At 41.7% G+C, this 26,241-nt stretch overlaps 1 protein-coding gene across 10 annotated transcripts in view; it reads left to right on the forward strand.

Annotated features, from left to right (window-relative positions):
- Positions 1 to 26,241, forward strand: part of FLT3LG (fms related receptor tyrosine kinase 3 ligand) — a 152,573-nt gene that overhangs the window by 108,676 nt on the left and 17,656 nt on the right. For 9 of the 10 annotated variants that reach the window (XM_072110193.1, XM_072110195.1, XM_072110201.1 and 6 more), the window contains 5 exons: positions 337 to 417; positions 7,511 to 7,615; positions 10,832 to 10,894; positions 12,212 to 12,355; positions 19,430 to 19,562. In XM_072110193.1, the coding sequence (XP_071966294.1) occupies positions 337 to 417; positions 7,511 to 7,615; positions 10,832 to 10,894; positions 12,212 to 12,355; positions 19,430 to 19,562 (526 nt within the window). The remainder of the gene's footprint in view (positions 1 to 336; positions 418 to 7,510; positions 7,616 to 10,831; positions 10,895 to 12,211; positions 12,356 to 19,429; positions 19,563 to 26,241) is intronic. The other variant, XM_072110199.1, reaches the window with a different exon arrangement.

Consider the following 26,241-nt stretch of genomic DNA (forward strand, 5'->3'; position numbering starts at 1 on the left):
TAATTACCTTCAATCATGGTGTGGCATGTGTACCAATCAAACCCCTCTTTTTTGTGTGACAATTATCTATAATAATTTATTTAATAGATGTCTAGGACTTGCTGCTTGTTTATTTTTAAGCAACACTGACACAATCCTAAAAAAATGTCTGATGTCTTCCATGAACGGTGGCTTTTAACAGATGCTTTAACAGGTTTTGCACTGGTATTGATGATCCCAAATGTATATGTTAAGGACCCAATTTCATAGCTTGGAAACTATAAATGTGATTTCAATTATTTATTTTCAACATTTTTAGTGATTATTTGTAGTGTGTTTTTGTCTTTTTTCTTCCAGGAATTCACTGCCTCCATTTTAACCCGAGCATCTTTTTTTAGCAATGAGGAGATGATCAGTTGTCATGAGTTAAGGGGAAAGGTGAGTTTATATTTTTTCATAATATGATTTTTTATAATAATTTAAAGAGGTTTAGTTTTAACTCCAAAATCTGGGATAATTGCCTTATTGCTGGGTAATAAAGAGTCCATAATGCAGGTTTCTTCTTAAAGGGGTATTCCTACATAGACAAGATTCTTGAGTACAGTCAGGAACAAATCATTACAAAATAATCTCTAAACAATCTCTTATTCACTGTTATTAACAAAAGTACATCACAGATTTAATTCCAACCGGTATTTACAATGTTAGTTGTCTCTGGATCCAGCCGTAAATCTTCTGACTAAGCTGTTTTCGTTAATAGTTTCTCTTGTCTGCACACTGCAGTGCTCTTTGACTCCTCACCACCCCCCCAAAAAAATTACATTACTTCACCTGCCATTGTGCAAAGTTTACTCTACAAATTACAGAGAAGATAAGATCTATAACAGAGCCGGAGTGTGTCATTATGTATTCTATCCATCTCATGACTTTTATCTCTCAAATAACTCTTAAATAACTGATCATAACTAGGGTCATCTCTGGGTGGGAACTGTGTGTTGTCGGCATCATTTAAAAAATTATGGATGGCTTCAAAGCTCATTCTACTCATTACCATGCAGAACTTTGGGGTGTGGTACCAAAAGTCTGTGCTCCAATAATCGCTGATTGTTGGCTTCTTTACTTTCCCCATAAGAAGAATTATGCCCTAATATTTCTCCATCTCTGCTGCAGAGACAGGGGTCCACCTGTGAGATTGTGCATAAAAAGAAGTGGTGTTTGGGTAATATGTTGTGCAGCGTGGAATTTTTTCTGGAATATCATAAAATTTATCAACACATCATCATAGAAAAATCTTTAAAAAAGTTTAATGATCTGGGCCCTGCCGTGTCAAATTGAGGGGATTAATTTTTTTTGTTTACCCATGTGGGGTCAGTAGACATCCCAGGCGCTTCTTCCGCAGACATCCCAGGCGCTTCTTCCGCAGACATCCCAGGCGCTTCTTCCGCAGACATCCCAGGCGCTTCTTCCGCAGACATGCCAGGCGCTTCTTCCGCAGACATGCCAAGCGCTTCTTCCGCAGACATGCCAAGCGCTTCTTCCGCAGACATGCCAAGCGCTTCTTCCGCAGACATGCCAAGCGCTTCTTCCGCAGACATGCCAAGCGCTTCTTTCGCAGACATGCCAAGCGCTTCTTCCGCAGACATGCCAGGCGCTTCTTCCGCAGACATGCCAGGCGCTTCTTCCGCAGACATGCCAGGCGCTTCTTCCGCAGACATGCAAGGCGCTTCTTCCGCAGACATCCCAGACACATTTTCCGTAGACGTCTTAGGCCTTCTTCTTCAGACGTCCCAGGCTCCTCTTCTGTAGACTTTTTAGGCACTTCTTCTGCAGACTTCTTCACTTCTTCAGCTCAGACACACTGAACTAGAGCCATGCTATGTACACACAGGTGTTATTAAATACCCAACAATTTGAGACTCTTAAAGGATTTTCACCTTTGGATTGCACCTTTCAAAACAAATATTACCTATGTATAAAATGTATCTTATGTATTATGTTTTATACATCACAATAGATTATGTCTCACTTTATCATACAGAGGAGGTTACAATCTACTCAAGCAACCAAATCATAAGGAATACAAAACACATGTCTGCAGCTATGCATCACCTAGCTATGTAACCCCAGCACACCCTCTTCTCAGATTTTGAACACCTAGGTAGAAGTTATGCTGGGTGATGAATGCTGAATCAGTTTGTCTGTTAAAATAATAGTGGACAAAACACTTCCCAGGCACTTCTTCCTCAGAAGTCCTAGGGTGCCTTCTTGGGGGTTCTTCCAGGTCGATAGCAGATGAGGAAAATTGGGCCATCATCCTGGCTAGCTCACTCAGTATCAGAGTCCAGAATGTTATTCGCCTCCAACTTAACATAGGTTTTTTGGGACATTGTGCTGCACCTGCACCTGCACTATATGAAATATTCACCTAACTATATGGGACACCTAATAGATGGCACAGTAGAGTGAATAGGGAATGCCAGCTCACCTTCGGTAAAAGACCGGATCCGGCACGGGCCAACCCTCTGCTGGGCGTAGTAGTCATATGGCAAAAAAGTTTACAGTCCAGCCGAGATTCTAGAACTGATACTTTCTTTATTCAGGCATGTACTGTATAATAATACACCAAATCCACTCAGAAAGACGATAATCGCCTATGCATTTTGGACAGATTACCTGTCCTTAATCATGGCTAACAAACAATGACACACATTTGCTTATAAAGGTATAAACCCCCTCCCTTTGTTCCGTTAACTGTTTCATGGAAAACATGACATATCCGTAACAACACCTCTAAATTTAAAATTAATATCAATCCCTGTGAAAGTGGACAACATATGAGTAGTCACCCCAATGAGTGACGTAAAACGTACTCCGAAAACGAGTACATAGGACGAAGAACAGCAAGATATAACAGTAATTCTCAAGTTATGACTGTATGTCAAGCAGCGAAGAACCGAACACGTGGAAAATGGCTATTCTGCTAAATAAAATCAAACAATCCTACCTCCTTGTTTTAGTAGTGGTACATTAACCGGTTAAGGACCGGGCCCTTTCCCGTTTTTTCATTTCCATTTTTCACTCCCCACCTTCAAGAATCTATAACTTTTTTATTTTTACACGTAAAAAGCTATGTGACGGCTCGTTTTTTGCGTAACAAATTGCACTTCATAGTGATCGCATTGAATATTCCATGCCATGTACTGGGAAGCGGGAAAAAAAATTCCAAATGCAGTGAAAATGGTGAAAAAACGCATTTGTGTCGTATTCTTGTGGGCTTGGATATTACGGCTTTCACTTCACGCCACAAATGACACATCAGTACGATTACAGGGATACCAAATTTGTATACGTTTTACAATGTTTTCATACATTTACAAAAATTAAAACCTCATGAACAAAAATTTTTTTTTTATTTTGCCGTCTTCTTGTGCTTATAACTTTTCCATACTTCGTTGTATGGAGTTGAGGGTGGTGTCATTTTTTGCCACTTTTGATGATGTTTTCAATGATATTATTTTTAGGACTGTACGAACTTTTGATCACTTTTTATAGAATTTTTAAATGGCAAAAAAGTGCCAGTTTTGACTTTGGACGCAATTTTCCATTACGGGGGTTAAACGCAGTGAAAAAACGTTATTATATTTTGATATATCAGGCATTTTCGGACGCGGCGATACCTAATGTGTTTATGATTTTTACTGTTTATTTATATTTATATATAAAGGGGGGTGATTTGAATTTTTAGTTTTTTTTATTATAATTTTTTTTTTAACTTTTTATTTTTATTTTTACTATTTTTCAGACTCCCTAGGGTACTTTAACCCTAGGTTGTCTGATCGATCCTACCATACTACAGTATGGCAGTATATGGGGATTTTACTCCTCATACATTACAATGTGCTGATAGCACATTGTAATGAATGGGTTAACCCGAAGTAGCTTCGAGTCTTCGTGAGACCCGAAGCGGGGAGCGACAATCCTCGGAAAGATGCGATCAGCAAGAAAACACCCGAGATATGCAATATGCAGCAGAGACTTACCGGCTATGGAGAGGGCTCGGCCCGCGAGCCCTCTCCATGCATCGGAACACGACCGCCGCCGCCTTTTGTGGCCTTTGCAATCAGTGAAAAATTTCTTCTTATTCGCGGCAAAGCTACATGTTGTGCACCTTGTGGCACCGCACTTGTAGAAACCCTGAGTGCTTAGCCAGGTCGAATTTGGTTGTGTAGTATACAATGAGGGGGATAAGAGATTACCTAAACTTTGTCCCCTTCTGGAGACAATTCGGCAACCTTTGTTTAATATCTGTTCTAAAGTTGGATCTACTTTGAGTAAAGGGACATGTTGCTGAATAATATTAGATATGGCACTGAATTGAGGGCTAAACTGAAGGACAAGTGTTGGTATGTGATCAGATGTAGAGTTTTTAGTTTTGGATGAATGCTCGGGGTAGATAAGCAAGTGTCTATTTTTGTTTGTGACCTGTTTATAGGCTCTATTTAATGTCCACTCTGGGTACCCCGTCTTCTTTAACCTGGTACACACTTGTGTCTATTTTTGTTTGTGACCTGTTTATAGGCTCTATTTAATGTCCACTCTGGGTACCCCGTCTTCTTTAACCTGGCACACACTTGTGTTGCCTCTGTATGAAAAAGGGCGTCAGTGCTGCAGTTTCTCTTAGCTCTGGTCAGTTCGCCCACTGGAATCCCCCGAATGGTGTGTGGTGGATGTTGAGACTTAGCATGCAGTATCGTATTGCCGGCTGTTGGTTTTCGATAGGTATAAGAAATAATGTTCTCCCCGATAACACCCCTTAGGTGTAAATCTAAAAATGAAATTTCTTTGGGATGGGTGGCAAAGATAAAGCTCAGATTTGACATATTGTTATTGAGATAATGGACTTTTTATAATGGACTTTGTGTCACTCATTTGGGGTGACTACTCATATGTTGTCCACTTTCACAGGGATTGATATTAATTTTAAATTTAGAGGTGTTGTTACGGATATGTCATGTTTTCTATGAAACAGTTAACGGAACCAGGTGTGTGCCTGAGGGTGGTACGACGGGAGGGGTTTATACCTTTATAAGCAAATGTGTGTCATTGTTTGTTAGCCATGATTAAGGACAGGTAATCTGTCCGAAACGCGTAGGCGATTATCGTCTTTCTGAGTGAATTTGGTGTATTATTATACATGCCTGAATAAAGAAAGTATCAGTTCTGGAATCTCGGCTGGACCATAAACTTTTTTGCCATACTAATAGATGGCACACAGGAAAAAATATGTCAAGTGCACCTAACTATACGGCACACTTAATAGATGGTGCACAGGAAAAAAAATTATATGAAGTGCACTTAACTATATGGCACATCTCATAGATGGCACACAGGAAACAAATTATATGAAGTGCGCTTAACTTTACGAGATACCTAAAAGATGGCGCACAGAAAAAATTATGTCAAGTGCTTCTAATAGATGGCACACAGGAAAAAATTATATCAAGTGCACCTAACTTTATGGCACACCTAAAAGATGCTGAAGAGGAAAAAACATGCAACTAAGAAAAAAAACAAAGAAATAAAAAAAATAGTGCAAAAATGTGCTACAAATGCACCTAACTAGTATACCTAACTACACAAGGATCACAAGAACGCAGGAGAGGATCACTAGGGGATCGGATAGGATGATGGGAGTAGTAATGTGTAAAGTAGTGTGAAACAGTTGCAGTGTGCTCCGCTCTCCAGCGACTCCAAAAGTAAAATGGTGCAGCTAGATAGTGGGATACACAAAAATATACGTTATATACTGTAAAAACACTGATTAGACAGTCAGATTTGACTGGCCAATCAAAGCGATCGCATGGGTAGAACCTCTATGATTGGCTGGGTAACATGGGCAGGAAGGTCTTCTGCTTAGATCACCAGAGATTCATTGGGATATCACCATGACAGCCGACATACAGCCAGATTCCAGTAGTGTGTCACAGAGTACATGTCCTTCTTGGACGAGTCCAGTAGCCCCTCCCATCGAGGCATGGGGAGGAGTAGAAGTCTATGGAGGCCAAACTACAGCACGCCTAATATATACATTTTTCACAGTATATATAGATGTCTGTTAACATCAATTTTGCATCACATTTTTTTTACGTGAGTCATATGATGAGATAAGCATATGTTTTCTGTAGCAATGCATCAATGAAAAACTGGGTCATTGGTTTTCCTCCGCTTTTTTGGTGTAAAAAAAGTCTCAAAAAAGTCGTATTGAGGTTTTTGGAACTTCTCACTGCTAAAATGTCTCACAGGGCTATTTCCACCACATTGTTAATTGTAAACATGGAACTGCTGCTAAATCATTGCTGTGCAAAGCCAGATTCATGACTTGAGACTTTTGCAAAAAGTTTCATAAAAAGTCTCACAATTACTCCAGTCCCCTGCTGGTGGATGTGCTGCGACCTTTTATGCATTTTGAGACTTTTTTACTTTTTGAAAAAAAAAAATCCCAAACAGGAAGTAGACCATAAAACATTTATTAAAAGGCCAAACAATATTTAATAAATGGGGTTTATTTATCATTTGCCAGCGTACATGCACTTGTGCCCTGTCACTGCTCCGGCACAGCCAGATACATCGAGAGTCTCCGGCTTCAGGCCCTGTATGATATTGAAATAAATACAGTCTGCGACTTTTCACATTTTCATGACCCCTTTACGACCCTCTACGCCACCCATGATGGCGAATTGGGTAAATTGATCACAAGTGCAACATTTGCGATTTTTTTAGGGCTTCTTTGCCTCTGACGTGGCACAGAAGCCCTGATAAATAGCTCCCATAGAATTGTCACAAGGAGCCAGCCTAATGATTAATAACCCCAATAAATTTATTATAAAAGTCTCGGGGCATATTTATCAGATGATAATACATACGAAGCCTCACGATGTATCGTGGCAGGTAGCTGCACAGCAATTATTCGACGCCAGGTGAAAAGTCACCGTCAGCAGTAGCAAGTGCTCCAAAGCGAGGACAGTAACGCCTCGCGCTGACATTCGCCGGCCCTGCCCTCATCTCGGCCGGCCGCACCCCGCCCCACGCCCTTTCATGCCTCACTGGCGTGAAGGTGGCGGAGAGGGCAAAATAATCAGAAGTGCTAGCAATAAGTTAGCATTTGCGATTACTTCAGGGCGTTGCACAGAGGCCCTGATAAATATGCCCCCTAGTGTCTGAAAAGAATAGAACTAGGACATGCTGATTTTCTCTCCACGCTATCACGATCACTTAAAAAACCAATGTGAATATACTAATTCAGTTTCAGAGTTTAGTGAGTCAGATGCAAGTGCAACATACAAGCAGGACAAATTGATCACTAAAAATGCCCCAGCTACCATATATCACCTATTTTGTTATTAGTTCCCATATGGACTCTTCTATCTATGTCATGCTCACTCTGTACTGAAGAACTGTACATTGAAATGCTTTATAGACTTTACCAGATAATCTGAACAGTTTTGTCACCTAACTCTTTTTTTAAATTTAGGTTATTGCGTTTTTCTTGTTGTTGAACTTCTTGGAGCTCAGCTTCACCTGTACCTTTGACAATGACCCCATATCAGGTGATTATGTGAAGAAAATAAGTGCATTGGTGAGTGCTTTGTAGATTTCTACTTATAATAATTATTATTTTGTGTTATAGGGTCTATTTATGGAGGGCTGCCTTCAGGAATTTCAAGTGGCAGTGTACTAGATGTATCAAAGTGGCAGTGAAATGGATGTATTATAGTGGCAGTGTAATGGATGTATTATAGTGGCAGTGTAATGGATGTATTATAGTGGCAGTGTAATGGATGTATTATAGTGGCAGTGTAATGGATGTATTATAGTGGTAGTGTTATGGATGTATTATAGTGGCAGTGTAATGGATGTATTGTAGTGGCAGTGTAAATGATGTATTGTAGTGGCAGTGTAATGGATGTATTATAGTGGCAGTGTAATGGATGTATTATAGTGGCAGTGTAATGGATGTATTATAGTGGCAGTGTAATGGATGTATTATAGTGGCAGTGTAATGGATGTATTATAATTGCAGTGTAATGGATGTATTATAGTGGCAGTGTAAATGGTGTATTGTAGTGGCAGTGTAATGGATGTATTGTAGTGGCAGTGTAATGGATGTATTATAGTGGCAGTGTAATGGATGTATTATAGTGGCAGTTTAATGGATGTATTATAGTGGCAGTGTAATGGATTTATTATAGTGGCAGTGTAAATGGTGTATTGTAGTGGCAGTGTAATGGATGTATTGTAGTGGCAGTATAATGGATGTATTATAGTGGCAGTTTAATGGATGTATTATAGTGGCAGTGTAATGGATGTATTATAGTGGCAGTGTAAATGGTGTATTATAGTGGCAGTGTAATGGATGTATTATAGTGGCAGTGTAAATGATGTATTGTAGTGGCAGTAAAAAAGCAGCTAGTTCTGACTGTATGGGGCTCCACTGTAGGATGTCAGTATTGTAGGGTTTTACTTATTCTTTCTCTTTTTTTTCATATCAATGTTTTTGTTGGTGTTTTTTTACAGTTGCATTAGCTTTTTCATTTTTGCAGATTGAACAGAAATTATAAACTAAACAAATCAATTGTGTTAGCCGCGCTCCTTGTAAAAACTAATCAACAGTGTTCAGGAAAAATGTTGCAAATACCTGAAGTCTTTTTCCTTCTGTTGACTATTGCGATGGTAAATCTGTGGTTTCTTCTCCGGACTTCTGTGAACTTCTTTTCGGCATTTTCGTCCCAGTAGCTTCTTCCGGGCACTGACAAAAAAGTTTTATATAGCGATATTCAATCTGGTATGCGTCACCTACTGAGCTATGGATCGCTGTGCTAGGACAAAAAACATCCGACACGTTCCGGAAGAAAACATCTTCCTTCGTCAGGGTACTGTCTTCTGTCCTGTTGGTTCCTTTTATAGCCTAGAGTGGAATGAAGCGCTATATCTATTGTGACAGTAGGTATTATCTAAATGCAAAAGTCTCTATTTCACTATTAAGTCCGTTGGGAATTAGGCTGTTTAGGTTGTAGATCCATTTGCTCTCCATCTGGGACATTTTATTAATAAAAGCTCCCCCTCTCCAATCCACTTTAACCTTTTCTATGCCAAAGACAATTGAGCCTGTCACTTTGCCTGCATGCTTTTCAGCAAAATGCCTAAACAGTGGATGTTACCTTCTTATCGATGTTCCTTAGGTGTTCCCCTATTCTGCAGGCTAGTGTCCGTTTTGTTCTGCCCACATAGATTTTGTCGCAAGGACATTTAAGTCCGCTTTTGTGTGGCAACTCATATGGTCTTAAATCGCAAAAGTTACCTACATTTTACTCCTTCGCACAGTAATAAAGAAATTTATTTTTTAGACCTCACTTTATTTATTGAAAATAACCGTATTTGCACTAAGATGTACAATAAACCTACAGACAGTAACAGTTATATCCCAATAAACAGCTGCCATTACCCGATTTGGCTAAAAAACATCCCTAAGGGACAATTCACTAGAATACGCTGTAATTGTAGCGACATTGGAGAATACTGGATGGAAGCAGACATCATGCAGAATAGATTTGAAGAAAAGTGATATTTGCCAAAAGATTTAGAAAAAACAAAAGCAGAAGTAGCAGAGATACCCAGGAATGAACTACTAAAGGAAAAGGAGAAGAACATAATAATCGAAACAAAATTAAAAATACAATTTATTATCAATCATATAGCAGATGCGAACATCTTTAAAAGAATTATAAGGAGTCACTGGGACATTTTGAAACAGGACAAAGTAATAGGGGAGCATATTCCGAATAATCCCCTGTTCATATTGAGAAAAGCAAAAAAAACATCAGGAACTGTTAGAAACAACAAAAGAAAAACAACACCCCCAGTATGTTTATCACTGAAACCAGGTTTTTTTCCATGCAAGAATTGCAAAATATGCAAAACACTTAAACCAAAGAATTCCACCTTTAACATAACCACCAAGGCATGTGAGGAAACTTTTGCGATTAAAGACCATATGAGATGCCACACAAAAGGCGTGATTTATGGACTTAAATGCCCTTGCAACAAAATCTATGAGGGCAGCACAAAGCGGACACTGCCTGCAAAATAGGGGAACACCTAAGGAACATCGATAAGAAGGTAAAGGGACATCCACTGCAGAAAAGCATGCAGGCAAAGTGACAAGCGCAATTGTCTTTGGCATAAAAAAGGTTAAAGTGGATTGGAGAGGGGGAGATTTTATTAATAAAATGTCCCATATGGAGAGCAAATGGATCTACAACTTAAACAGCCTAATGGACCTAATAGTGAAATAGAGACTTTTGCATTTAGATAATACCTACTGTCACAATAGATATATAGCACTTCATTCCACTCTAGGCTATAAAAGGAACCAACAGGACTGAAGACAGTACCCTGACGAAGGAAGACGCTACCGGCCGGGGCTATATCGGGACGAAAATGCCGAAAAGAAGTTCACGAAAGTCTGGAGAAGAAACCACAGATTTACCATTACAATAGTCAACAGAAGGAAAAAGACTTCAGGTATTTGCAACATTTTTCCTGAACACTGTTGAGTATTTCCGTTTTTACAAGGAGCACAGCTAAAACAATTGTGTGTGTACTCAAATAGGGAGGTACAGGTTAGCCTGCAGCAGCACAATAGATCTCTAGGGAGAACCAGCGCCAGTGATTTGTTTTCAATTTGTATTTAGAAATTATAAACCACCTGAGGATTTTTTCCTCACAACTGTATTTCTTATACTCCACATGTTCTGTGATTGTATATACTGTAAATTATATTTTCTGTCAAAAGGAGGAAATCACAGCAACCGACTATCAAGTAACAAGGCAAAGAATAATTCCTGAAGAGAAAGAGGTACTGTTAACATCTTCATCCATGTTCTAACAATGTATTTTGCTTTGGTGGAAATTTGTTCCTTATTTTTATTACTATGTTATTTAAATATAATTGCTTGTTAAGAGTTTGGACTGATCTACAAATAATGATTGGAATATTCATCAATAGACAGAAGCTGTACTTACCGATCCTCTGTTTCTCATACATAGCGCTCGATCAAGTGGTGGTTCTACTCCTATTCATTCCGGTGATCATCTGATAAAACATGTGATGGCTAGGATGCCTGTACTGACAGACTTCTGCTGTGTTGATCTAGACCACTGTCACTAAATGTATGAGCATAACATTTAGAAATCAGAGAATTGCGAATTTTTTAAAATTTTCACAAAATTTCACAAAATTTTTTCATGAAAAAATGCAAACATTTTAACCATAAGTACGTTACTTGAAGTACAACATGTCACGAAAGAACTATTGGAAATCATCCTTATAAGTTAAAGTGTTGCAAAGTTATAATAGCATATATTGACACATATTTGGAAAATTGGGCCGGACCCTTCAGGTGAAAATGAGCTTGGTCCTTAAAGGGTTAAGCAAAAAATTTTGTTTAGAAGTTAAAAGTTAATCATGTTCCTAGTCCAAAAAAAGGAAAAGTTTAGGGCCATTAAAAGAACAAGTACAAACAACAGTCAAATTGGGGGATATTTATCAAACTGTTGGGGACAGAATTCTGTGCCAAAAAATGGCTTATTTTTAGGCTATTTTTATGAAAGTTTTTAGACTAGGAAAAGGCTTAGTTCATAAAGTCTGTGCACCAAAAAATATGCGTATATGTCAAAATGTTGGGAGGTTTTCTGCAGTAAATTGGACCAACTGCCGTAAAAGATGCAAAGTATGACCCACATTCTTAAACTACCCCACATTTATCATCCATCCATTTTTCAGTTGTAACTGGAACATGAAAGCCGCTCACCAGTTAATGACACAAGGGATGCAAACAACGGCCCCCAGGACCTGCAGGCCCTGTGTGCAGGAAGCCTAAATATTAGGCAAAGTTAGTAAATTCGACATTTTATTTTACAAGGATGACTATTGCTGCAAGCTAGAGATTTAACACTGCTATAATTGGGGTAGGGCTAGGGAGCTGCTAACTTTAGTAAGCAGCTTCTAGAGGGATTATATAGGGTGACAGGTCCTTTTTAACCTTATGGGAAATCTAGAATTAAAATCAATCATAATAAACCTAACATAACACCCCGTGCACCTACTCCTGGTTTTGGCTTTGTAGAAATATTCTAGTATGCATTAAACTTATGTTTTCCTTAATTTTTTCAGGACCAAAACTGCTTCCAGTTATTGACATTGGTTTCAAGCAATACTTCATTGGCAAATATACAAAGAAAACAAGAATCAGTGTTGGACAAAAGCATAATTAGCTTGCTGAATGAAATTCATTTTCTCGGGGAATGTTTATTTAAGGTATGTAGCTATATCTCCTCTCCATACCGCTCTCCTCTCCATACCGTGAAGAGTACATAGATAAAAATCTGTACTCCCCAATGTAAGGATTTCTTGTATGTATGTATGTAGTGTAGCACAGTATCTTTTGGGGAAAGCATACTATTGGTTGAGTATGATGATTCTAATTGTATTTAATCTTAAAGGGAACCTGTCACAAGAGACCCACTTTTAGCCCCCCCCCCAATCCCCACAGACCATAGTACGTACACTGCCATATATAGTACCTTTCGATGACATGTGCTCTATGACTAGGCACTTGTCACCTGGGAGTGGCTATAGAGGAGCAGTTTTCATCCCCACCCTTGGGAAACCGCTTCTCATTTGTCACTTTTCAAATACAGGAAAACGCTTGGCTTAGCGAGTGATGGCCGTTATTCATATATTTGAAAAGAACACATGGAGGTGCAGTTTCCCAAGCGTGGGGGGGCGGAACTGCTCCTCTATAGCCACTCCCAGGGTACGAGTGCCTACTCACAGAGCACACGTTGTTGAAAGGTACTATATAACATATATTTTTTTCTGTAAAACCTATTTTTTTATACAAAAACTCTTTGGTTTTACTATGCTCTGTGGGGACTGAGGGTTGCTAAAAATGGGTTTCCTGGTGGAAGTTTCCCTTTAAACTGTAATAGTCTTTCTATAACATGACATACAGTTTATGTCTAGTTTGGCTAGGGGCTACTCCTAGGATCATTGGCTAAACAGTTCTCTCCGAGTCCCACATTTACTCTTAATGATAAGAGGGGATCCGGCCCCACAGTTAAAATGATGGAGATTACAAAGCCCTGTTTTACAGGCTACCAATTGTATACTTCCCATCTTTCCTATCTTATCTTTGCGATGGTAATAATAATAATCTTTATTTATATAGCGCTATCTTATTCCGTAGCACTTTAGAAATCATAGGGGACAAATACAAATAAAGCCTTGCTCACAAGAGCTTATAGTCTATGAGAATGAGGGAGTAACACATGAGGTATAAGAGCTTGTATAATGGTCCAGCCATTCTTAATAAAGGAACAGAGTAAAATAATTTAACAAATAAATATGCTGCTTAAACAGCCGTCAGCCGCCATCTTATGTCCAAGGCCAATGTGACTGCAGAGAAGCCTGTAGCTTGGTATCTATCTGGTGTTTGCAGGATAACAGACGAGAGGAGAGGAGAGATTTGAAATTTCATGCAGTGAGCAAGAGTGATAGGACTGCTTAAAAAGATGAGTTTTAAGAGCAAGTTTGAAACTTTGGAGGTTGGGTATAAGTCTGATGGGTTTTTAGTCTGAGGGGCATTCCAGAGAACTGGTGCAGCCTGCGAGAAGTTCCTTAAAAGGTCAAATTAAGGTAGAGCTTAATCTAAGATCACTGGCATATTGAAAAGCATAGGTTGATGATAGACTGAGATAAGATAGGAAAGGATGGTAGGTGAAGCATTATGCGAGCTTTGTGGATTAGGATGATTATTTTAAACTGTATTCGGAAGCAGATGGGCAAACAGTGCAGTGACACAAACTGGAGGCATGTAGAATTTGGTCTGAAAGACAAGCTAAGGTTAGTGGGTGGAAGACCGATTGGTAGGGAGTAACAATAGTCTAGTTGAGAGTGCATCAGAGTAACAATTAGCATTTTTGTAAAAAAAATTGTAGGTTTTAATTGTAAAAAATGGGTGGATTCTGGAGATGTTTCTGAGATGCATGCAGCATCTTATAAATGCATACTGGGACGATGGAACCACCCTTGGACAATAATACGGGCCCCTGTCCTGTCTCTCTGTCCGCCCACCTCATCTGTGGGACGACCGACTTGGCCTCTTCATATGTGGCCACTCAGCCTGCCCACTTTTGTGTGCGGCCGCCTGGCCAGCCTACTCCTTACGCGGCCTAGTGTCTTCACAGCCCCCCGGCAGGTCCACTTCTTCTGCAGCTGCAGGGCCTAGTCCATTCACGATTGCCTGGCCGGACCACTCCATCCTGTCCCGGTTGACTGGCCGGCTTACCGCATACAACGTGATAATACAAATCTGCTGTGCATATGACTGTTTTCATTCTATGCCGGGCCTTGCGACCATACAGCAGTTTACCACCACATATGGGGTATCAGTACACTCGGGAGAAATTGGGCATCAAACGTTGTAGAGCGTTTCATCATTTAATTTATTATGAAACTGTCAGTTTTGGCCTAAATTAATGTATTTTCCAAAAATATTCAAAAGTTTCTTAACCCATGTGAAACACTTAAAGGGTTAATAGACTCAATAGAAGTTGTTTTATAGTGGGGTAACTTTTTATAGTGGGGTAATTTATGGGGTTTTACTATTATTTAGGCCTTTCAAAGTCACTTGAAAGGTGAGTTGTCCCTCAAAATGTGAGTTTTGGCAATTTTCATGAAAATGAGAAAAATCGGACCTAAAGTTCTGCGCCTCTTAACATCCTAGAAAAATGACCGGAAGCATAAAATATCATCCCAACATAAAGCAGACATTCCGTAAATGTTAATTATCAAGCTTTTTGGGTAGTTTTACTTCCTGTCTGGAAAGCAGAACATTTCAAACTTGGAAAATGAAGAATCTTTACAAAATTTTGCCAAATTTTCACTTTTTTTCAGACCTAAACGCAAAACTTATCACTTAAATTTTACAACTACCATGAAATACAATGCGTCACAAGAAAACATTCTCAAAATCACCTGTTAAAGCGTTCCAAAGTTATAACCAATTATCGTGACACAGGGCAGATTTGAAAAATTGAGTCTGGTCATTGAGCTGAAAGCTGGTGTTGGGGATAAGGGGTTAATATCCAGTCGTCCATGTACTTTTACTCTGATGTAATTATAGGTGAGAGGCTGTCAAAGAGAAATAGGTTAGGTTTGTTTGTGCCTTGCGCTGATTGAGTTAATTACAAAATTAATCACCCACTGGATAAGAGGGCAGGTTTAAACGTTGCACACATAAAATTAGCCTGTAGGAATTAAGCAGGAGTCCTTTAGTCATGCATCCGATAAGTTCTTGATTGGCGTAGTCTTATTAAACACAGTGGCGTAGTCCACACAGTCTTAGTAGTCACAAGGTGTTGGCCAGATTGAGATAGGATGCAGGGCCCTTCTACATTGCTGTTGCAGAGAGCTAGTTCTTATATATATATATATGAACAACAAGAAACATCCTGCCAAGAATGAAGGAGCTGAATGTAAGCATTCTTCAATACTCGGGGGACTTTAGGATTTATTTTATAAGATACTTTTGGCCTTCACATGTTCATTAAAGGTTCACCAGAGGAATGCTGCAGAGCTATATTCAGTTGGGAAAAAGTATTTAGTCAGCCACCATTTATGCAAGTTCTCCCATTTAAAAAGATGAGAGATGCCTTTAATTGACATCATAGGTAGACCTTAACTTTGAGAGACAAATTGTGAAACAACTAATCCACAAAACCAAATTTTCTGATTTTGAAATAATTTATTTGCATGGTGAGCATGAGTATGGTGGAAAAGAAGTATTTGATCACCTACAAACAAGCAGAATTTCTGGCTCTTGCAGACCGGCAACTTCTTTTTAAAGAGGCTCTCCTGTCCTCCATTCTCTACCTGTAGTTATGACACCTGTTTAAACAGTATACAAGACACACCTGCACAACCTCAGTCACACTCCAAACTCCACTATGGTGAAGAACAATGAGCTGTTGAAGGACACCAGAAACAAAATTGTAGTCTTGCTGGGAAGACTGAATCTGAAATAGACAAGCAGCTTGGTGTGAAGAAATCAACTGTGGTTGGAATAATTATAAAATGGAAGACATACAAGACCACTGATAATCTTCCTCAGTCACGGGCTTCACGTAAGATCTCACCCTGTGGGATCAAAATGTTCAAAAGAACAGTGTGTAAAATCCCAGAACCACATGGAGGGACCTATTGAATGACCTGCAGAAAGCTAGGACCAACAAAGCAAAGGTACCTTCAGTAGCACACTACGCCACTAGTTATTCAAATCCTGCAGTGACAGACATGTCCTCCTGCTTAAGCCAGTCTGAAGTTTGATTGAGAGCATTTGGATGTTCCAGAAGAGTATTGGAAGTATGCCATATGGTCAGATGAAACCAAAGTAGAATTGTTTGGTAGAAACACAACGTGTCCTGTTAAGAGGAGAGCAAATGCTGAGTTGCATCCAAAGAACACCATACCTACTGTGAATGGGTATGGGGGTGGCAACATCATGCTGTGTGGCTGTTTCCTGCCAAGGGACCAGGACAACTGATCCATGTACATAGGCCATGTATTGTGAGATTTTTGAGTGCAAACCTCCTTCTATTAGCAAGGGCATTAAAGATGAAACATGGATGGGTCTTTCAACATGATAGTAACACTACCTGGGCAAAACGAGTGGTTTCGTAAGAAGCATTTCAAGGTTTTGGAGTGGCCTAGCCAGTCTTCATATCTTAATCCCCTAGAAAACCTCTTGAGGGAGTTAAAAGTCTCTGTTGCCCAGTGACAGCCCCAAAACATTGATGCTCTAAAGGAGCAGTGCATGGACAAATGTGCCAACATACCAACAACACCTTTTTTTCCACCATAATTGGCAAATAAATTCTTTAAAAATCAGACAATGTGATTTTATGGATTTGTTTTCTCATTTTGCCTCTCAAAGTTGAGATCTATCTATGATGTCAATTACACGCCTCTCTCTTTTTAAGTGGGAGAACTTGCACAATTGTAGGCTGACTAAATAAATTGCTGGTGGCAGTTAAAAGATTTGTGGGTGTTCAAATTCAGGTCTAAGTACATGAATCCAGACATTTGGTCCCGGTTTGGCCAAACCTGGTTACTGGTTCCGCTCTTGAAGTTGAAATGTTAGGGTATCATTGAATGCGACAAGCACTCCCCTTTTCTTATTTATTACATGAGAAAAGAATAAGTCTGGATATTTCCTATGCTTAACCCTGTTAGCATTAGATTCATTAAGACATGCTTTTAGGTTTAATGGGGCTATTGAGCCCTTTAACATTAAAGGGGTATTCCCACAGAGACAAGTTTCTTAAATGTACTCAGGATAATAAAATAACACATTCTCTGATTCACTGTTATTAACAAAAATACAGATATAAGTCAAACCTGTCTCTTATCAGTCCTGGAGTACACAATTTCAGTTGCCCCATAGGCAGGACCCTGTAACTTTTGACTTAGGGATAAGGATGCCATCTTGGATTACTGTGTGACAGCTGAGTTTCTCTCTCTCTGCTCCCTGCACTCTAGCCCCTCCCCCCTGCAGTCCAGGACTGAGATCACTCACTGATGAACAGGGATATACAGACACTGAGTCCGTCCGGAAGCAGCAGCCTAAGGAGATCTACAAGCTACAGACAAGTTCTTTATCTGGGGAGATTTAGTGTGTTGTGGAATAGCAGAAATGTAGGAGAGCTGACCGTGTGTAATAAGCATCTAAATGATCTCATTTTCTCTGATCTGTCTCATCTCTCTCTATGTGCCAGATACTAGTACAATCTTAAGAAGCCAGCCGAAAGTGTATATAAACCCTGTACCCTGATAATCTAACCACATTTTCACCTCACAGAACTAGATAGATCATAACGTGTCTGCTTAGAAAGTCCCCGCCCATACCATGAAATGTTGCACTGACTATCACTGAGTGATAGGAGCTAAAGCAGCAATAAAACGGAGTAAAATTGTAAAGTAAAGGGTTAAAAATGATCCTTATTGTGTTAACATCACTAAGGGATTTGAATTTGAGAATTTTCTAGTGTGGAAAAACCCCTTTAAAGGAAACCTACCATCAAAATCCAGCCTGATAAACCAGAGGCACATACTCATAAATCTAGGTATTGTGACTGTGGTAATCTTCTTATATTTGTTATCTATGGTCTCCTTCCTTCTAAAATCAAATTTTCAAATAATGCTAATGAGTCTGAGGGACTATCTTAGCTCCTCTTTGATCTGGCTTTACACGTTGTTACAGTGTCCTGTTGAGCACTTTCTGTTGTATTCTCAGTGCTGTGGAAGCAGTGGGGTTGGAAAGACAGTGTAACACCATGTAAAGCCAGATTACACAGGGGTTAGAGTAGCACAGTGGGCTCATTAGCATAACTTTAAAAGTTGATTTTAGGATGAAGGAGGCCATGGATACCAAATATAAGATTACCACAGTCACAGTGATGGATCTATGAGTAAGTTGATTTTGATAGCTCCTCCCAGGACCTTCAGCTTTCCTCTACTACTATCCGCTCTTCTCTCAACTGTCTCCAGGACTTCTCCTGTGCTTCCCCCATACTCTGAGACTCTCTACCAAAATGTGTCAGACTGTACCCCGCTTTCCAAACCTTCAAACGTAACTTGAAAACCCACATGTTGAGGATCGCCTATAATACACAATAACTGACTGTTCCCTTACATCATGTCTCTACCCCCCCCCCTCCCAATATAGATTGTGTCCTCCTACTTGTCTCCTGATCACTGTAGTTTTGTCTTTCGTGTTTGTTTTTGTCTTAATGTAATGTATGTGACCCTCTTACTGATTGTACAGCACCATTGAATTAATGGTGCTCTATAAATAATAGAGCTACCTTAATATTCATCTTAGTGGTTTGTGGAAATTCGAATACAGAAAAGTGCTCCTGTTGATCATGGGAATTTATCAAAATGATGACATAAATAAACTAAAACACAATACACCAGTATAGTGTGTACAACTGTTTACGAGAATGAAAGGGAAAAGTGAAAATGTAAAAATTTGGTTCTATGTGAACCTTTCCAGGTTCTTCCCTAGGCCTAATATTTCATGACATGTTCAGTAACCAGCACAAAAGAACTAAAAATGTGTTAAGAAAGTATCAAATATACCAATAAATCAGTTAGCAATAGAAAAAATACCATCTATCAGGTTATCAATCTCTTTTGTAGAATCAGTAGACTGCATTTTTGAGCCTCAATAATAAATTGCTATATGTTACATTGCAGTTGAGTTTTTCGGCTTCAGCCGCAAGTGTAATCTTCTCTAAATTAGTTTTTGTGTCATTCTTTATCTTTCAGATTCCACCAAATTGCCCAATGGAAAATGTAAACATTTCCACTGTTTTACATAACCTAAAAAACTCTCTTGCGACCTTGAAACCAAACATTGAAAACAACTTTACACATTGCTTGCGTGTGAAATGTGAATCAGGTAAGCTATAACTAGTAATGTAACCATTAAAGAAACCATGAATCTTGCAGATGTGTGCATTACATTGTTTATGAGATCAACCAGGGTTTAAGTGCTTCAGGGGGCCTGTGACAATAGTAATAAAATACATTTAAAAGTTTTTTAAAAATATGAAAAGAAAATTAAAACAAATTAAAAGTAAACATACCAAAAAAAGAAAATCATAAACATTTTAGGTATCCCAGTGTCCCAGAATATAAGAACGATCATACTCTGACATGAACATGGGAACAAAAACAAGTGTACAAAATTACACTTTTTGGCCATATTATTTCCTATAACAATAAAAAGTGATCAAAGGATTGTACAGTCTTCCAAATGACCAAATAATTCAATACGTTACCCCATCCTGCAAAGAAGGACACTAGAGATGAGCGAACATGCTCGTCCGAGCTTGATGCTCGGTCGAGCATTAGGGTACTCGAAACTGCTCGTTGCTCGGACGAATACTTCGCCCGCTCGAGAAAATGGCAGCTCCCGCCGTTTTGCTTTTTGGCGGCCAGAAACAGAGCCAATCACAAGCCAGGAGACTCTGCACTCCACCCAGCATGACGTGGTACCCTTACACGTCGATAGCAGTGGTTGGCTGGCCAGATCAGGTGACCCTGGGATAGACTAGCCGCTGCCCGCGCTGCTCGGATCATTCTGTGTCTGGATGCCGCTAGGGAGAGAGCTGCTGCTGGTCAGGGAAAGCGTTAGGGTGTTCTATTAGCTTACTGTTAGGCAGGAGTGATTCTCAAAGAACCCAACAGCCCTTCTTAGGGCTACAATAACGTTCTACTTTTTTTATTTTAATTTGCATCTAGTACCATTTTGTGAGGAATTAGCAGGGGGACTTGCTACCGTTGTGTTTAGCTCTTAGTGGCACACATATCCATAGCAAAGACCGAAGTGGGAAAATTTAGTAGGGGTTGGATTTCAATTAGGCACTAACTCAGTGTCATCTCATCTGGCATAGTAGTGTGCTTTGATACTTGGCTAGAAAATAGCCATAGGAGAATACAAAGAGCTTACTTACGCATACAGTAGCGTTCTATATATTTGATTTCTGGTTGATCTGCTGGTGGCTGTACTTTCTGCAGTGCATGTACTAGCCAATTCTGAGCAATTTGTAGTGAGACTTGCGACCGCTGTGTTCTGCGCTTAGTGACGCACATATCCATAGCAAAGACCGAAGTGGGAAAATTTAGTAGGGGTTGGATTTCAATTAGGCACTAACTCAGTGTCATCTCATCTGGCATAGTAGTGTGCTTTGATACTTGGCTAGAAAATAGCCATAGGAGAATACAAAGAGCTTACTTACGCATACAGTAGCGTTCTATATATTTGATTTCTGGTTGATCTGCTGGTGGCTGTACTTTCTGCAGTGCATGTACTAGCCAATTCTGAGCAATTTGTAGTGAGACTTGCGACCGCTGTGTTCTGCGCTTAGTGACGCACATATCCATAGCAAAGACCGAAGTGGGAAAATTTAGTAGGGGTTGGATTTCAATTAGGCACTAACTCAGTGTCATCTCATCTGGCATAGTAGTGTGCTTTGATACTTGGCTAGAAAATAGCCATAGGAGAATACAAAGAGCTTACTTACGCATACAGTAGCGTTCTATATATTTGATTTCTGGTTGATCTGCTGGTGGCTGTACTTTCTGCAGTGCATGTACTAGCCAATTCTGAGCAATTTGTAGTGAGACTTGCGACCGCTGTGTTCTGCACTTAGTGACGCACATATCCATAGCAAAGACCGAAGTGGGAAAATTTAGTAGGGGTTGGATTTCAATTAGGCACTAACTCAGTGTCATCTCATCTGGCATAGTAGTGTGCTTTGATACTTGGCTAGAAAATAGCCATAGGAGAATACAAAGAGCTTACTTACGCATACAGTAGCGTTCTATATATTTGATTTCTGGTTGATCTGCTGGTGGCTGTACTTTCTGCAGTGCATGTACTAGCCAATTCTGAGCAATTTGTAGTGAGACTTGCGACCGCTGTGTTCTGCGCTTAGTGACGCACATATCCATAGCAAAGACCGAAGTGGGAAAATTTAGTAGGGGTTGGATTTCAATTAGGCACTAACTCAGTGTCATCTCATCTGGCATAGTAGTGTGCTTTGATACTTGGCTAGAAAATAGCCATAGGAGAATACAAAGAGCTTACTTACGCATACAGTAGCGTTCTATATATTTGATTTCTGGTTGATCTGCTGGTGGCTGTACTTTCTGCAGTGCATGTACTAGCCAATTCTGAGCAATTTGTAGTGAGACTTGCGACCGCTGTGTTCTGCGCTTAGTGACGCACATATCCATAGCAAAGACCGAAGTGGGAAAATTTAGTAGGGGTTGGATTTCAATTAGGCACTAACTCAGTGTCATCTCATCTGGCATAGTAGTGTGCTTTGATACTTGGCTAGAAAATAGCCATAGGAGAATACAAAGAGCTTACTTACGCATACAGTAGCGTTCTATATATTTGATTTCTGGTTGATCTGCTGGTGGCTGTACTTTCTGCAGTGCATGTACTAGCCAATTCTGAGCAATTTGTAGTGAGACTTGCGACCGCTGTGTTCTGCGCTTAGTGACGCACATATCCATAGCAAAGACCGAAGTGGGAAAATTTAGTAGGGGTTGGATTTCAATTAGGCACTAACTCAGTGTCATCTCATCTGGCATAGTAGTGTGCTTTGATACTTGGCTAGAAAATAGCCATAGGAGAATACAAAGAGCTTACTTACGCATACAGTAGCGTTCTATATATTTGATTTCTGGTTGATCTGCTGGTGGCTGTACTTTCTGCAGTGCATGTACTAGCCAATTCTGAGCAATTTGTAGTGAGACTTGCGACCGCTGTGTTCTGCGCTTAGTGACGCACATATCCATAGCAAAGACCGAAGTGGGAAAATTTAGTAGGGGTTGGATTTCAATTAGGCACTAACTCAGTGTCATCTCATCTGGCATAGTAGTGTGCTTTGATACTTGGCTAGAAAATAGCCATAGCAATAGGATAGCATTGTTTGGTTTTAAAAACTCAAAAAAAAACAAAAAACACAAAAAAAAAAAAACACAAAAAAAACAAAAAAAAGTAAAAAAAAAAATAAAGTTATAACTCTCATTTTAAAAATGTTTAACCCGAGGGCTAGGGGTAGAGGACGAGGGCGGGGACGTGGGCGTCCAACTACTGCAGGGGTCAGAGGCCGTGGTCCTGGGCGGGGTGAGACACCACCTGCTGATGAGGGAGCAGGGGAACGCCGCAGAGCTACACTCCCTAGGTTCATGTCTGAAGTTACTGGGACTCGTGGTAGAGCACTGTTGAGGCCAGAACAGTGCGAACAGGTGATGTCGTGGATTGCTGACAATGCTTCGAGCAATTTGTCCACCACCAGTCAGTCTTCCACGCAGTCCACCCATGTCACCGAAATCGCCACTCCTCCAGCTCCTGCACCTCAGCCTCCTCCCCCCCAGTCTGCCCCCTCCCAGGAAAATTTGGCATTTGAACCGGCATACTCTGAGGAACTGTTTTCTGGACCCTTCCCACAGTCACAAACCACTTGTCCGGTTGCTGCTGAGCAATTTTCCGATGCCCAGGTTTTCCAACAGTCACAGTCTGTGGGTGATGATGACCTTCTTGACGTAGTGGAAGTGTGTAAAGAGGTGTCCGACGATGAGGAGACACGGTTGTCAGACAGTGGGGAAGTTGTTGTCAGGGCAGGAAGTCCGAGGGGGGAGCAGACTGAGGGATCGGAGGATGATGAGGTGACAGACCCAAGCTGGGTTGAGAGGCCGGGTGAACACAGTGCTTCTGAGACGGAGGAGAGTCCTCGACCAGAACAGGTTGGAAGAGGCAGTGGTGGGGCCAGACGGAGAGGCAGGGCCAGAGCAGGTGCATCAGCGCCAAATGTGTCAACTAGTGAAGCTCCCGTGGCGAGGGCTCCTGCGGCGAGGGCTAGATCTTCAGAAGTCTGGAGGTTCTTTAAGGAAACACCGGATGACCGACGGACTGTGGTGTGCAACATTTGCCAAACCAGGCTCAGCAGGGGTTCCACCACTACTAGCTTAACTACCACCAGTATGCGCAGGCATATGAATGCTAAACACCCCACTCAGTGGCAACAAGCCCGTTCACCTCCGGCCGTGCACACCACTGCTCCTTCCCCTTTGTCAGCTGCTAGTCAGCCCCCTGCCCAGGACCCTGCCACAAAAACCCCATCATCGCCTCCACGATCCTCCACAGCATCCACCAGCGTTCAGCTCTCCATACCCCAGACGCTGGAGCGGAAACGCAAATATAGTGCAACCCACCCGCACGCCCAAGCCCTTAATGTGCACATCTCCAGATTGCTTAGCCTGGAGATGCTGCCCTATAGGCTAGTAGAGACCGAGGCCTTTCGCAACCTCATGGCGGCGGCCGCCCCTCGGTATTCGGTCCCCAGCCGCCACTACTTTTCCCGATGTGCCGTCCCAGCCCTGCACCAGCACGTGTCAGACAACATCATCCGTGCCCTGACCAACGCCGTTTCTGACAAGGTCCACCTGACCACGGACACGTGGACGAGTGCTGCCGGGCAGGGCCACTATATATCGCTGACGGCACATTGGGTTAACTTGGTGGAGGCTGGGACCGAGTCTGACACTGGGGCTGCTCATATACTGCCGACGCCGAGGATTGCGGGGCCTACCTCGGTCCAGGTGTTTCAGGCCTACTATGCCTCCTCCTCCTCCCACCCCTCCTCCACCTCCTCCTCCGAACTACCATCCGTGGGCACGGCGCCATCAGTCGGTAGCTCTAGGCACAGCAGCAGTGCCGTCGCTAAGCGACAGCAGGCGGTGCTCAAACTGCTGAGCCTAGGCGACAAAAGGCACACCGCCCAAGAGCTATTACAGGGCATCACGGCGCAGACTGATCTGTGGCTGGCACCGCTGAACCTCAAGCCGGGAATGGTTGTGTGTGACAACGGCCGTAACCTGGTGGCGGCTCTGCAACTCGGCAGACTGACACATGTGCCATGCCTGGCCCATGTGTTAAATCTGATAGTTCAGCGTTTCCTCAAGACATACCCCAATCTGTCTGATTTGCTCACGAAGGTGCGCCGCATCTGTGCGCATTTCAGGAAGTCCAGCCCAGATGCTGCCACTCTCAGGGCAGCGCAGCGCCGCCTCCAACTGCCCGCTCACCGACTGTTGTGCGACGTGCCCACGAGGTGGAATTCAACACTGACCATGTTATCCAGAGTTTACCAGCAGCGCAGAGCGATTGTAGACTGCCAGATGTCAACTTCCACCAGAACTGGTAGTCAGGTCAGTCAGCTTCCTCAAGTCTACAATGAGGAGTGGACGTGGATGTCTGATATCTGTCAGGTGCTGAGTAACTTTGAGGAGTCAACACAGATGGTCAGTGGCGATGCCGCCATCATCAGCCTCACCATCCCGCTGCTTGGCCTGTTGAAAAACTCTCTGGTCAGCATGAAGTCGGAAGCTTTGCGCTCGTCACAAGAGACAGGGGAAGAATATTCCCTTGTTGATAGCCAAAGCACCCTCAGGTCTGTTTCTCAGCGCATATCGGAGGAGGTGGAGGTGGAGGAGGATGAGGAGGAAGAGGAGGAGAATGTTGGTGAGACACAAGAGGGGACCATTGTTGAGTCCTTTACTGTTCAGCGTGTATGGGCAGAAGAAGAGGAGTTGGAGGAGTTGGAGGAGGAGGAAATGGACAGTCAGGCCAGTGAGGGGAGTGAATTCTTACGCGTTGGTACTCTGGCGCATATGGCAGATTTCATGCTAGGCTGCCTATCCCGTGACCCTCGCGTTCAAAGAATTTATTCCAGCACCGATTACTGGGTGTTCACTCTCCTGGACCCACGGTACAAGCAAAATCTTTCCACTCTCATCCCTGCAGAGGAAAGGAGTGTGAGAATGCATGAATACCAGCAGGCCCTGGTGCACAAGCTGAAACAGTATTTCCCTTCTGACAGCGCTAGCGGCAGAGTGCGTAGTTCTGCGGGACAAGTAGCGAGGGAGAGTAGGCGAGCAGGCAGCTTGTCCAGCACTGGCAAGGGTACGCTTTACAAGGCTTTTGCCAGCTTTATGTCACCCCAGCAAGACACTGTCACCTGTCCCCAGTCTCGGCAGAGTAGGGCTGATCTTTACAGAAAGATGGTGAGGGAGTACGTAGCTGACCATACCATCGTCCTAAATGATCACACAGCTCCCTACAACTACTGGGTTTCAAAGCTGGACATGTGGCACGAACTGGCGCTGTACGCCTTGGAGGTTCTTGCCTGCCCTGCCGCTAGCGTCTTGTCCGAGCGGGTTTTCAGTGCAGCTGGTGGCATCATCACCGATAAGCGTACACGCCTGTCGACTGACAGCGCTGACAGGCTGACGCTTATTAAAATGAATAAAGGCTGGATTTCTCAGAATTTCCAATCTCCACCAGGTGAAGGAAGCTCAACCTGAATAATTGATCCACTCCTCCTCCTCCTCATTTTCCTCCTTCTCCTCCTCTTTGTACAGTAAAGCAGAGGAAAATGGCTATTTTTTGACAGGGCCCACTGGCTCTTGCTATAGTACTTCATGCATTTAATTTTTCTGGAGGGCCACCTACCCGGTCCTCTGTTTGAAACAATTTTTGTGAGTGCCACATACAGGCACTC

Source organism: Engystomops pustulosus, chromosome 6, assembly GCF_040894005.1.
Source record: "Engystomops pustulosus chromosome 6, aEngPut4.maternal, whole genome shotgun sequence".
Classification (NCBI taxonomy): domain Eukaryota; kingdom Metazoa; phylum Chordata; class Amphibia; order Anura; family Leptodactylidae; genus Engystomops; species Engystomops pustulosus.